This window comes from Plenodomus lingam (assembly GCF_022343315.1).
Source record: "Plenodomus lingam strain CAN1 chromosome Unknown contig_14, whole genome shotgun sequence".
NCBI classification, from domain to species: Eukaryota; Fungi; Ascomycota; class Dothideomycetes; order Pleosporales; family Leptosphaeriaceae; genus Plenodomus; species Plenodomus lingam.
The window spans coordinates 1842828-1856450 of NW_027093932.1; the positions used below are offsets into that span (position 1 = coordinate 1842828).

General features: G+C 50.8%; 6 protein-coding genes across 6 annotated transcripts; 2 read left to right on the plus strand and 4 right to left on the minus strand.

Moving 5' to 3' along the window:
* Positions 1-1110: 1110 nt before the first annotated feature.
* ERG25 (C-4 sterol methyl oxidase) lies at positions 1111-2395 on the plus strand (the record flags this gene model as incomplete). Its single annotated transcript, XM_066095663.1, has 4 exons — positions 1111-1121; positions 1354-1359; positions 1438-1690; positions 1745-2395. 4 exons carry the CDS (start codon positions 1111-1113, stop codon positions 2393-2395), a joined length of 921 nt encoding a protein of 306 aa, XP_065954499.1.
* A 589-nt stretch (positions 2396-2984) lies between these two features.
* IAQ61_002708 (uncharacterized protein) lies at positions 2985-4441 on the plus strand (the record flags this gene model as incomplete). Its single annotated transcript, XM_003843522.2, has 2 exons — positions 2985-3246; positions 3300-4441. 2 exons carry the CDS (start codon positions 2985-2987, stop codon positions 4439-4441), a joined length of 1404 nt encoding a protein of 467 aa, XP_003843570.2.
* A 522-nt stretch (positions 4442-4963) lies between these two features.
* IAQ61_002709 (uncharacterized protein) lies at positions 4964-5715 on the minus strand (the record flags this gene model as incomplete). Its single annotated transcript, XM_003843521.2, has 2 exons — positions 4964-5254; positions 5371-5715. 2 exons carry the CDS (start codon positions 5713-5715, stop codon positions 4964-4966), a joined length of 636 nt encoding a protein of 211 aa, XP_003843569.2.
* Positions 5716-6468: 753 nt separating this feature from the next.
* IAQ61_002710 (uncharacterized protein) lies at positions 6469-9658 on the minus strand (the record flags this gene model as incomplete). Its single annotated transcript, XM_066095664.1, has 5 exons — positions 6469-7010; positions 7071-7450; positions 7473-8053; positions 8362-9145; positions 9195-9658. Coding segments are annotated over 5 exons (2751 nt in total), but the record flags the coding sequence as incomplete, so codon positions are not given.
* A 1348-nt stretch (positions 9659-11006) lies between these two features.
* On the minus strand, positions 11007-12069 carry IAQ61_002711 (uncharacterized protein; the record flags this gene model as incomplete). Its single annotated transcript, XM_003843519.2, has 3 exons — positions 11007-11366; positions 11477-11522; positions 11993-12069. The coding sequence occupies 3 exons, from the start codon at positions 12067-12069 to the stop codon at positions 11007-11009; spliced, it is 483 nt and encodes a 160-aa protein (XP_003843567.2).
* Positions 12070-12585: 516 nt separating this feature from the next.
* On the minus strand, positions 12586-13413 carry IAQ61_002712 (uncharacterized protein; the record flags this gene model as incomplete). The annotated part of the gene is made up of 1 exon (XM_003843518.2): positions 12586-13413. The coding sequence occupies one exon, from the start codon at positions 13411-13413 to the stop codon at positions 12586-12588; it is 828 nt and encodes a 275-aa protein (XP_003843566.1).
* Between the last annotated feature and the right edge of the window lie 210 nt (positions 13414-13623).

A 13623-nucleotide genomic window follows, 5' to 3' on the forward strand; every position in this document is an offset into this window, starting at 1 on the left:
ATGGTTTCTCCCAGTTGGCCATCGCCAGAATGATATCACTAGGTACCGAGTCAATGGGCTAGTCCTGCGCTGCCTAAGCGCGGCTAGCTTCCGCGCAGCTGCACCTGCCCTACACAGTATGCAAGCCAAGTAGGTACAACGTTCGGCAGCTTCATGTTGTTACTTGTCCTATTCTAGATTGACTGGCGAATGGCGAGTGACGAGCGTTTGGATGACGGCGGGCATTGTTATCAAAAAGCTTCGGTCTCTTTGAAAGACTGGGAATGATTCCTGAAGCGCCAGGAACATCCAATCGTACACTTGAGCAGTACCGCGTGCTCGTGTCTTTTACAACTGTGGCGCACCATTTTACCACTGTGGCTGTGCAAGGCGACTGCTGTCTGCTCGCGAACATGTCATGCCATACGGGTACAGGATACAGGACAAGGGCAGGCATGTCAAAGAGGGACTGAAACCAGCAAGCCGATGTTTCATCACGAAGAATCATTCCACCGTGCCTGCCATGATCGTACGTAATTGTCGAGAAGATGCAAAAGAAGTGAATTAGACTTTCGTACAGCACAAGGCGTGATTGGCCGGTGGTCATGGGCTTTGCCACATATACATACACAGTACATGCTCTAGAGTACACGCACAGCCGCCTTGTTGGAGGAGCTAGGCTGCTCTTAGGGACTATGTACTTATGTGTGTGTACTCTAGAGAATGCGAATCATCCCACAATCGAAGCAGACAGAGCGCAGTGACAAAGTCCCAGCGGCACCATCGGCATAGGGTGGGCCCAGAGTGACATGATGAACAGGTGCCCGGCTGGGCTGGGGGAGATGCTATCCCTACTCTAGGCTCTGCTGGCTCTTCTATGTACTCCTAGAGTAAGTCGTAGGGAGTAGAGTAGTAGTCTGGTGGTGGGATGACTGATCGGAAAGACGCAAGCCGGTGCCGAAGAAATCTCGCCATGTGTGCGCGTTGAAAGGTTCCTGCTGTGCTAGGAAGGCGGTGAGACGAGACGAGGACCCTTGGTTAAGCCCAATTGGGTGGCGACACAGGCGGGAGACGCTGCAAGGTGCAAGGCACTCCGACCACGGCCAATCACCCGCCAATGCGCTAGTCGCGATGGAGCCATTGTACTGGGGAGGCGAAAGGGTTGCGAATGCAGATCAGGGCTTCCTTCCCAATCTCCAATTTAATCCGCCTCCTTTGCATCCTCTTTCTCTCCCTCCCACTCTCCCACTCTCTATCGCCCTCTCCACCTTCTCCAACGGCGGCTGCGACACCCCTTCAGCAGTCCTTCCCTTGACCTCTCTCCATCCCCGGTCGCCGCTTGCACACTTCGCTCTTTTTCTTATCGCCCGCAAGCATCATGTACGTCCCCAAATACCCTGCGCCCGAACAACAGGCCACCACAACACAAAATGGATCCGTAACTAACAATCACCATAGGAACGCGACCTCGGTTCTGACGCCAATGGCGCAGGACACGTACTGGGGCTCCTTTGAGGAAATCTCCAAATACAATGTGCAACTCAACTACTTTGAGAAGATGTGGCTTGCCTGGTACACGTGGATGGGTAACGATGTTTTGGCGACTGGCATCATGTCATTTGCCATCCACGAAGTCTTCTATTTCGGCCGATCGCTTCCCTGGATCATCATTGACTGCATCCCATACTTCAGGAAGTACAAGATTCAGCAGGTATGTCATTTCGACCATGCGCGACCTCGATCATGCTCTGACAGTCTTCTGTAGCACAAAATTCCCACTGCTTGGGAACAAACACAATGCGCGGCCCTAGTCCTTCTCTCCCATTTCACCGTCGAACTTCCCCAGATCTGGCTCTTCCACCCTATGTGCCAGTACTTCGGTCTCAAGACCTCCGTTCCCTTCCCTACCCCCATCACCATGGCCTACCAAATCGCCATTTTCTTTGTCCTCGAGGACGCATGGCATTACTGGGCGCATCGCCTGATGCACGCCAGTTCTTTCCTCTACAAGAACGTTCACAAGATCCACCACCAGTACTCTGCTCCTTTCGGTCTTGCCGCCGAGTACGCTTCGCCCATCGAGGTCATGGTTCTTGGTTTCGGTTCGGTCGGTGTCCCGATCCTATGGTGTGCCATCACCAAGGATCTCCACATTCTGACAATGTACACTTGGATCGTTTTCCGTCTCTTCCAGGCCATTGATGCCCACAGTGGCTACGAATTCCCTTGGAGCTTGCACCACTTCTTGCCTTTCTGGGCTGGCGCCGAGCACCACGATGTTCACCACGAAAAGTTCATTGGAAACTATGCCAGCAGCTTCAGATGGTGGGACTTTGTTCTTGACACCGAGGCCGGTGCTGAGGCGTCCAAGAAGAGGAGAGAGCGCAAGCTCGCAAAGGCCAGAAAGGCCCAGTAAATCAGTTGACCTGCACATGGGAGGACGCAATCGTAGTTGTTTTAATGTGCATGACGTACGAGCTGAAGGGTCGGATGGTTTTAGCCATCGAAGGCCAAATTATGTCTTGAGCTTGGACTCGAAAAGTCGAGCTTGATTTGGCGTTTGGGTAGAGGCGCACCGGCCGCATCGCCTTTGGGCGACATTCTGAATTATAGGCTATTGGTAATGGCAGACAGAGACGATGGTGTAAATAGTGGGATCCTTTAGAATATCAATACCTAATATGTATCATGTTCGTTGCCTCAACCTGATTCCAATGCTGTATGTGTGTGCGACGTTTCAATTTAAGCCTGCAATCGGTCAGCCAGCTTGGAAAGCACATGAATTCAAAAGCCATCACTTCAGCCTGCAAGGTTTTTTGCTACATCAAAGGGCGACAATAGGAAAGGTGGCAGTGCGTTGGTTGCCAAAGCTGGTCTTGGCATTGCGGCAAAGGGTGAATCGATTTTCCGGTGCGACTGACCATCTCGAGCTTTCCCCCAACGTTCTTAGATCTATTCAGGAAGCGCGCAACCATCCACGCGTGTCTCACCTTATTATCACTACAATGAGTTCCGCCGCGCGATCTTCCAACGTCCACCAGGATTATATTGCGAGAATTAGATACTCGAACGCGCTTCCTCCACCACCATGCCCTCCGAAGCTGCTTGATATACCCAATACTGGCCTGTCCAGTGGACAGTATACGTCGGCTAGCTTTGCGTCGCGGCTGGCACGAGAGCAACCATTGAATATTGAGGCAGATGCAGAACTGGGTATGCCCATCGATTTGGTGGGTATCCCAAAGGTCTTCGATGGCGACGAGTCGGGTAAAGAGAGCATTGATTCGTGCCTTTGGTTCAAGAATTGACGCGTCGTACAGCTATACAGGCGATGCCACATCCCCCACCACTAAGCGCTGCGGATAGAGCACTGATGCGACCGCCGAATGCCCTGGGTAAATCAAACACCACTGCGACAGGCATTACGTTCTTGCGCCGAACCGAATATGTCACATCAACCACGACAGGAGGATCAAAGTTCGAATCAAGTAACTCGTCAAACACAATGCGCCTACGACGGAAACGGAAAGTAGCCGAGGCGAGCCACGACGATCCGATCAACATCGCCAGGCACATCCTGAAGGGCTTCAACATCGCTTACCCAGCAGATGCATACAATGGACAGGACAGCGCAGAGAACTTGCGGGCCGCAGAGTCGACATCCGAGGAGCGATTGGCGTGGAATAAGCCTACGCACCCAAAGGGTCACTTAAAGCTCCTCGACGCTTACCCTCTACTCCCAGATTGGGATGCCACACCAGACACGGGTTCATACATGCTCTTCAAGTTCCTGGCGCCGCCCGTCAACAACCCAAGCGACCGCTCCTACGACCCACGCCTTGACGTCGCGATTGTCCGCCCCGCGGGTCAGACAATCGAAGACCACGAGATCTACCTTCAAAACTACGAAGAGCATAGAAAAGATCCCGCCGTGCCCACGCCTATCCCACGCTACCAGTTCGAATACTTTCTTCCACCAAACCGAGAAAAGGTGGCGGGCATCAAACGCAACTTCACCACAAACGACCCCGACAACGACGCCGAGATCGACTTTGACATTGCAGAAGACGATGAAGGCCAACCCCGCAAGTGCTTCAAGTACGAAAACATACGCACGTACGAGACATATGCCCAGACCGGCGATCCTCACGATACCTATGGCGATGCAGTTGCCATGGCGCTGCACGACCCAGAGAAGCATGAGAGCGAGCGCCTACGCAATACGAGTCTGCAGAAGGCAGCCTACTTTTACCCCATCATTCAGAAGACACACATTAGGCCGCGCCGACCGGGCAGGCCGAACCTTACCGAGGAACAGCAAAAAGTCGATGTCATCGAGGCCGCGGGTAGGGAGCCCGGAAACGAGGCGGAGAGGCGTGAAGCGTTTAGAAAGCGGGCTGAAGGCATTGTTGAGCCTCAAGCTCCTCAGCGACAGGATACTGATGCACATGAGGAAGTTTGAAGATGGCGCCAGTGCAGGTAGTGGTTTTGAGCTTTCTTCGGCTCTAAACCTGAAAAGCTCATTTGTTCACTCATCAGCGTCGGCGTTTTGTGTGGAGAGAATTTGTAGATGCTTTAGAACGGATCAGAGTGCGGTCTCTATGGTGGTCCTGGCGAAGAGCGCTATCTATATCAGATCAATTTCGGGCAACATCAATTCGATTGATAACCATTTGGCACCAGTTTCACCACAAGTCCTTTTTTTTGAGCGACAAGATTTACGAGCAAGGCGGTCTGCGACGAGGCGAGTCAATTATTTGAAATCCTGCTAGGGTCTTCTCGAAATGTTATGCCCTGTGGATCAGCCAGGCTACGGGTCTGCGCTCATATTAGGTATCTAAATTTGACCTCCGATACATCATTCATCTCTCCATAAATCGCCAGAGATGCCCTCCGAAATAAACCTCTCAAAGTGCTGAATAACACCCACAGGACCCCACCCCACCAGACCCGCCTTCCTCCAGCAACACACCCAGAAAAACCCTCACGTAACTTTCACATCGCACTTGAGCCCCCAGAACCTCCCCCGCACAATCGCCCCCGCCAACTCCCCAGCCCTCTTTTCCATCCTCCCTACCTCCCCCTCCACCACCATCTGCGTCACGCCCCCGTAATCAAAGAACTTGCCAGCCCAGACCTCCGCCCACTTGGCATTGCAATACGCATCCGCCGCCGTGACTTGCAGATGCCAGACGCCGTCGTACCCGATGAGGAAGCCGGCGACGCGTTCGAAGCGGTAGGCTTTTAGTGTGGTGTGGTGTTCGTATGTGCCGACCTGGATGATGGGGCTGTTGGTATGGTGAAAATATGATGCTACTGGGCTGGGCTGGGCTGGGCTGGGTGTAATACTGGGAGAAGAAGATGGTGAAGGGGGAGGGGATAACAACGTACAAAGACTTCGAGGCCCTTGCGCCAAATAAGAAGCTGTATGTCTTTTTTGCCAAAGATGGCTTTGAAGGTGTGTGTTGTTGGGCTCATGAAGGACTGCAGTATTGCGGGAGATACGTGGAAGAGCGTGGTGACGAGTGCGTCTTGGAGTTTGGGGTTGTCGTCTTGGGTGCTGGACGCGTTGGTTTCGGGTAGATGGAGGATGTGGGCGTGGTTGGTGGGGCCGGTGGCAGGGAGGGTGTTGTAGTCGTTTGTGTAGGAGAGCTGGCTGGTGGTGCTGGTGGTGGGGGAGAGCTGGCTGGTGTCGCTCTTGGTGGAAGGTGAAGTGTCGCGCGTTTTGATGTCCATTGTGTGGGATAGAGGAGTGTGAGTGGGTTGGAGTTTGAGAAATTATGATAGGTATGAGTTGTTTTGGATACACTATATATAACAGTGCTGATGCTGGGCGAAGAGCGATGAGCTGAAGCGTGATGTGGTGAATGTGAAGATAGAGTGCTGGGGATGAAAGTGATCTGAGCCCATATACCACTGGGCTGCATATGTCAACAGATGTAGCACCAAGCCTTGTGCGGACCGTCGATTTGTATGTGTCAGAGTATCATGGTTAGAAGATTTCGGACGGTAGATATTGGGATATACACTGTCCGCGACGTCTGGTTCGGACGGAAAGAACCAGTGCTAAAGATCGAAGTGGAGTTCCACCAGCCGGATAAAAGCATGCTGCGAGTGCAATTGAGTCTATTTGAAGTAAGTCAGATCATCAGATCATTCGCACAATCTATAGCTTCTACTATATTAATAGAGTACTAGTGAATTTGTTGTACATGAATTTGAACTGGAACGATAATATGATAGTAGTTTATAAAGAACGAACGTCGAGTGAGCCTCCTCGTCTTCAGAGGATCCTGCTTTGGTCGCTTGATGAATATGTGCATACGTCTGGAGCAATGACATGGTAAGTGAGTCTTACAGACAGGAGACGGCCACTGTATCGTATAAGATAACAAATCCTAAGATGAAAATCTATTGAAATATGCATTTAGACGGCATTTTATTGAGTCACTTCTACGGTGTGAGAGGGAAAGACTACAAGAGACGCCTTTACCCGTTATCCATCGTCCTACGCAGCATAAGAACCTCGTGCTTAGTGACAAAGATACTATCAATAGTCGTAGCAGTATCAAGCCGAGGTTCCTGCCAAAGATTGTCAAGTGTATCAACAAGGTCTCGTATCTTCGCACTCTCCCATTCCCCTTTGTCTGTTGTCCAAAACACCCGTCGGATACCAACAGATGCCATGTATGACACACATCTGTAGCATGGACGCGACGTGAGAAGTGGAGGTACTGCAGCTTTCGAAGATACTGAGCACGGCGCACGCTTTGACTGCGTCACTTCTGGATTGGCGAGTTCTTCGTGGAGAGACCCAGTACTGGGTCTTAGAGGCAGCATGTCTGCTACTTCCCTCGAGTGGATGCAGCATACTTCAGAGCCATCAGTCACGGGGAATCCCTTTCGCCCAAGCCTCACCACGTATATGTCCGCTCCATTGAGACGTGCACTTCTTTTTCGGTCCCTCACAGCGCGACTAGCCTGCCCAGACTGACCCTTTGGCACAAGTAATGGTTGGCTATTTGGTATGACTGCGGCCTGAAAAAGGCTCTAGTAATATTAGTTCGTGTAAATTTCTTGGTTGCCAGAACTTGCCTTCTGTTTTGAAGATGCTTTTTGGTAGCCTGATGCACCTGCGTGGCCGTTGGATCCAGCTTGGCGTAGATCAACTTCGCAAAAATCATCCTCATAAGACGTAATGGTTTTCATAGCATCCAGGCTTTGCTTATGTGAAGATGGTTTGTGCTGTTCGTGATGGCCAGTGTTGTAGTTGTTGCCGATGTTGTGATGTTGCTTCTCTTTGTCTTTCTTCTTCTTCTGTAACACTGTACTCCTTTCTGCAGGCAAGCCCACGTCCTCCTTGCACTCCTTTTCCAGAGCTGCAAGATTCGGTAAGTTTCGATTTAGATGCACCTTGTTCAAATCGCCGCTGTTGAACTTCTGACTGGGCGCGGCATGACTTCGCGCCGTACTGGACAAGTGCGGCCTTGCACACAATTTCAACGTAAGACTTGATGGCGTCCCGTCGTAAGCGAGCCTTTTGTTTAGAACCACCTGGTAATTTGAAGTACGGTTTTTCAGAAGACACCGCGCTGGAGACCAGAGCGCTGGAAGCTGTGAGAGCAGAGTGGATCGCCATCATCTCAGCGTGCATAGAAAGAGGCGTGTTAACAAGTTTACCACCGCCGTTGATCTGCTCAAAAAGCATAAAACTAGTCTCAGCTATGCTCTCCGCGTCCGGCTTCTGCTTCGATTCGTGCTTCTTCAGTTTATTCATTGTGGCGGCACTGGAGGCCCGCAATGGAAGCCGACCTGTCTTCAAAGCACCACCATCAAAGCCAGAACGATAGTCATTATAGCCTTGACCAATAACTTTACCGCCACGAACAACAATAGCGCCATGGCGATAGCGAAGGGGCGAATTTGCCGCCTGCTCGATGCAAAGATTCAAATAGTTATCGGTCTTCATCTTGATGGATCGAGTGGTTGATTCGCTGGGTCGCAGGACTTCAATAGCACGTTTTCGAGTGGATGGATAATATTTAGCTGGTGTAACCTGGGTGTTGTAGAACCTCTGTTGCGTATCAAGTAGAGGAACCTTGAAAGGTGTGCAAGTGTGTCTTGACGTGTGTCACGGGAGACAAATGCTGGCGCCTTGGCACAAACAAGTGGGAAACTTCTCTGAACCCTCCATCTCAGTCACACTACCACAAGCTACACCAGCGTTCTGGGGTTCTACAGACTGCATTTTGAATTTATGCTGCATTGATAACCACATAATGATTACTGGAGTGGAGTATAAATCCATAGCATCCCCCTGCCTTCCCCGGATTGGCTGTTCACGATGACCGTTGCCTACTCGGCCCAAACAACAGCACTTACACCATCCGCTTGGTCGAAGGTGCCGACTGGTCCAACCCGCAAGTCAGCTACGAGCTTGCCTAGCTTTCCAGTTCTTGGATCCCTTGCGACGATGGCCACGTTCGCAGTTGTCTGATCACCAATCGCAACATAGTCGCCGGCTTTGTTGATATCAAATGTACGAGGAAACGTGCCATACGAAGACGTCGTCTCTGTCCAGGTCAGGCTGCCATCAGGAGCAATAGTGTATTGTGTCATCGAATCGTTCGGCGCGAACTTCTGGTCGTTACGGTTCGACGTGTATAAGAAATTGCCCTTTGTCCTAATCTCTGCGAGCTTGGTTCCTGTGGGTGCAGTGGCATTACCCTCATAGGGCGTTACAGTCTGCTTCCGCTCCATGGTCAAGCACCCTTCTCCGGACGGGTACGTCACACTCCATCTCGAGACAGTGTTTGTCAATTCATCCACTACGAAGAGTGTGGTGTCCTTGGCTTCTCGCATATGTCTACTACTTTTTGGGGTCCAGAATGCGACATGCCTTGGACCGGTACCTGGCAGAGATGCTACGGTAGGACAGACCGAAAGCAGATCGGTCTTTTGGTTGATCTTGAAGATGCGCAGCATATCTGCACCTAGATCTGGAATGATAATCCAGTCTCCTGTGGGATCCACAACAGCATGGTGCGGGTGTGGCGCCTCCTGGCGACTTGGGTTCGGGCCCGGACCCCTCATAAAGAACTCCACAGTCTGAAGTGGCTCACTGCCGTTGAGCGGTAACTTGAATGTCGACAGTTGGGAAGATTGGCTTCGAGGGGGTCAGTGGAAATATCATTGGAACAACAGGGTCTTCGTACTAATGAGCGGTTACAATGAAGCTCCTTCCATTGGGACCACCGTACAGTGCTGTCGCAACTCCTCCCAATGGCGCGCGGCCCTTGCCAGCGGGGATCAAGGTCTTATCCTTTCCTACGGTGAAGGAAGTCAAGCTGCCTTCTGAGGCATTTTGGAAGGTCTCATCTGGAATGTACAGCGCTTTGGTGGCACTATCGTATGTCACCCAGCTCGCTAGCTTGTTGCCTGAGCTTTGAGAGCTCTTCAGCGACAAGGAATCACCGCCAAATGTCAAGTGATTGATAGTTCCCAAATAATGTGTCGCCAATAGGTTTGCAGTCCTCGCAGCGCTCGCAGCGCTACCAAGCAGTGGCAGGAAGAGGAATTGTGTGGCTACCATGACGGAGGTATTTGGAGCAGTTAAGATATCAAGATGGACGATGGAATCTCCGGATGTATAGAGCTTTCTGCTTTCAATATCGTCCAACTAGCTTCGGTCCACACCTACCCGATCTGAGTCTTGCGAGCCCACCATCATTCACCTCAGCCTTGATCTTACCTAATCAGTACAGTTTCCATGTAACCTCGGGCTTTCTTATTCCATTCGTCGATAGCTGCTTGGACATCTGAGCAATTTAAATCGTAGACATCCCTGTCCCGTTCGGCAATGGCTGTTTCGAGCGGTAGGCGACCCCAGATTAATCGACCGAAACAGTAAAGTCAGCTTTTCCTTCGGTGAAATACGCGTACAATAGACACAAATGATCTCTTAGCATACTTGGCGTGGCCTGTTAAACAGGGACATAAGCCGCTGCGCCGCAGACCTGCGCCGGCATTTAAATGCAGTTGATTACTAGTTGTAGACATCTCTAGACGACATGCCTCTGTATGTCACTACAGCATGGGATTAGACATCATGAAATTAGGATGGATGAGCTGCGTTTGAGCGACGACAGCAGAGTCGATGTCCCTAACCATAAAACCTTGGCATCGACACGGCGTTATTAACAGCAACGAAAAAGCACAGTGCGGTTGCACATTGATTCGAACACTGCTCAATATTGCATTAAACGTGATCCTTTCATCATAGTATTATCAGTAGGCTGATAAGCCAATTAAGTCTCACCGGCACATCCTATGGCATCCAAGGGAACGAGATTGCAGCATTGCAAGTACAAATCGACCAAGCACAGTCCTTGACAGGACGGATATGATACCAGATTCCATCTAGTATCCCTCTTACAACAAATAGCGGTCTACTCTCATCGACTGCAGCATCTCGTAGTCTGGATATCAGACCACAACCTTTTCTCTCAAGGTACCGCCCTTCTTCCCTTTTAATTTGGTTAGCCACAGTCGTTCAAGTCTTTTAATCTAGAACTGCCGTTAAAGCCGGTCGCTTTGTGCTAAGTGTAACTCAGCACATACAAGATGTAGTTCTTTGCGCTGCCAAGAAGATTCCAGTCATGTCGAATATGGAAGTTTGAAAGGTTATGGCTCACATGGCTCGAACAGTGAAGACACAAGTCTGATTACAAATTTTCAATATTCAATGCTCTCACTGTCGATCAGAACGCGCTTGCAACTGTAGCAGCTGCTAAGGGCTTGAGAAACATCAGGAACGCGGTAGAAATATTGTTGTTATGGGGTTAAACAGACCGCAAACAAGGGCATGCAGCTAGTGTGAGAAACATCAAATTAAGGGAACCGTAACTACTTGGGGCATAGAGAATGTTGGAAATCAGTGAGACAAGACCCTCATCGATGAAACCGCATTACTCCTTAACAGTTATAAACCCCCTCTCTAACCCCCTCCAACCCCCAACTTCACCTAATCAATATGGCGGTTTCCTGACAGCATGCAAATATGTGCCCACACAACTCTCCCCTTTCCCCTTCCAAAACAACACATCCTCGCGCAAATCCCCTTCACACACTGTCCACCCTTCCCTCTCCCCATCCACAGTCAGTAAGTACCCCTGGCCCAGCGCCATGTTGCCCTTTGACTGCATTGATGCCAGGAATTGCAATTCAGATCCCGCGGTGACCATGGTACTGTTGTAGATGTACCTTGTGCTGCCAAATGGGCCCTGGGCGTTTGTGGAGAGCGTGCCGCTAGAGAGTGTGAAGTTGGGCAGGGAGTTGTAACCAGGTTGTTCAAGGCGGAGGACTAGGGCTGGTTGTTTAAAGGGGTCCTGGGAGTGTTAGGGGGTGTTTGCGGGTGGAATATGGATGGATTTCGTTCAAAGGGTTATTTGACTTTTCTTAAAGAGGAGGTAAGATCAAGTGCAAATGGATAACGTACGAAGAGAGAAGTTGCGGAAACGGCTTTGAGTTGAGAGGAATTCGCACTGGGATCGAGTTGGGTAGTTGTGACGAGGAAGAAGTTAGTCGGATCTGTGGGGAGTGCAGATGTAAGCGCGATGGTCACCGCAGGTAGGATGAGCGTGCTGTATCGCATTGTCAATCTCAAAGACAAGAATTGAGACAATTTCAATAGCAAGGCGCGGAAGTGTTATGGATGTAACTAGTGTACACGTATAATGAATATATTTCGGTGCAAGAGAGATAGCATAACACTATTATGCAGGTACATGTACTCTATCTTTATACCTCGTATTAGCCAACCATCCACGCATTCTTCCTCGCACACAGCAAACCAAGTGTACGACGTCCAGCCAGTTCCACAAATGCCATCTTCCGTACTGAGTTCTACCTGCCAACCAATCAATCCCCAACACTATATCTTTCTTTCAGCCACCCAATTGCGGCTCTAGCTGCCCTTGCAGATCTGTCGATCCCTGCGTGATAGATATATTACTGGGGGCTACATGTCATGTGTAGAACCGTTGGAGCAGGAGTGTTTTGTGAGGTTTCACGGATGGGGTCAATTTTCATGATTTGAGTGACCGATTACTTGGGGTCTGAGGGGAGTAGGTGGGCAGTTTGGGTGCTTTGGGATGGGGAGTTGGATTGTACTGGATTGGCGATGGGATGGTGCAATGGTGTAGTGTTGGTCTGGCAGGATTAGGTGACTACGTGCATTGTATTCGTGCTTTGGAGCGAACGAGATAATGGATGATGCGCTCGATACAGGCGAATTTGCAAGTTGGATTAGTCATGACAGATGGAGCGGATGGGTTGGAATGGAATAGTGGTCATTGCAAGTTGTGTACACTTCTAATATTTGAGTAGTGTTCGACAAGGGTACGTATCCCACTAGTAGAGAAAGCGTGTTTGCAAACAGCATAATACTAACGGCAATCATCAAGTACAGGGTATGCGCAACGCCCAAACGCCGTGATATGGTGCCTACGTAGTCACCCAGCTCTTTGCCTTTGTGCTACTGCGGTTTGACAGCCGTTAATTTCCTATTTTGTTACATGGTCAATTTCCATGTCTCTTTCGATGGATTTAACCGGACTGAATGGCACCATCACCTAGAATCCTGGCGACAAGAATATACATCAACACCACCCCAAACCCCAACTTGAACTTATTACGACTCAGCCAACTCTGCCCAGCGTCCCTTGCTATCTGTGCCGCGTCATGTACCACCGTCGCACTGGCACCTGTCCGTCTCCTCAGTCCCGCGACCTCGGGCGAACACGGTGGCTGTGTAGATGTAGGCGGTGCGCGTGGCATACCTGTCGCGAGGTCAATTTTCCTGGCTTGTAGCCACTTCATGTTCTCAGCATCCATCTCTGGCCACTCCTGCTTGAACTTTGCGCCGCCATCGCCAGCCTTGATACCACCGAAGCCTCGTGTGTTGGATGACTGCGCGGTGCTTTGCGGGGAACCGCCGCCGGTACTGTTCCACCATCGCGACAGTTGGGCCCAACATTTGCGCTCTGCTTCGCTTGCGCGGACGGACCCCGTGGTCATCTCTTCGCTCGTCATGAAGCTCAGCAGGCCGGTGAGGATGGTGCTGACTTCCCAGGCTGGGTTGAAGCTCTTTGGATGGAAGTCGGATATGCTAAGGCAGAGGCGGGCGCTGGGCTGGAAGCGACCAGAGGGTGTATGCATGCGAATTGCGGGGGGAGCAAAGGGGTAGTCGGGAGGAAATGTGAGGGTGCCCCAGTATTGGCCGCCGTCGTAGGGTGTGTCTGGGGGGCCGGTGATGATGTAGTGCCATTCTAAGATGTTCTTCTCCGAGGGGTGTGCGATGATGTAAGGTGGCGGCGACTTCGTAATGGAGGCATATTCTTTAGTGAGGCGCTTGGTGGCTCCGGGGGTGGCCATGATGGCGAGCGAGTACGGTGGAAGCAAAGTGGTGACGTTATCAGCTGGGAGGTGTAGGTGTAGGTTCAGGTGGTGGAGGAGATGGGGAAGGTTGAAGATTGATAATGTTTCTTTGAAACAGTTTGCCTAGAGGACAAACAAAGATAGTGAGTGCGACAGAACAACGAGGGCGGAGGTGAATGAGAGTTACGGGTCAGGCTCAGGCTCACA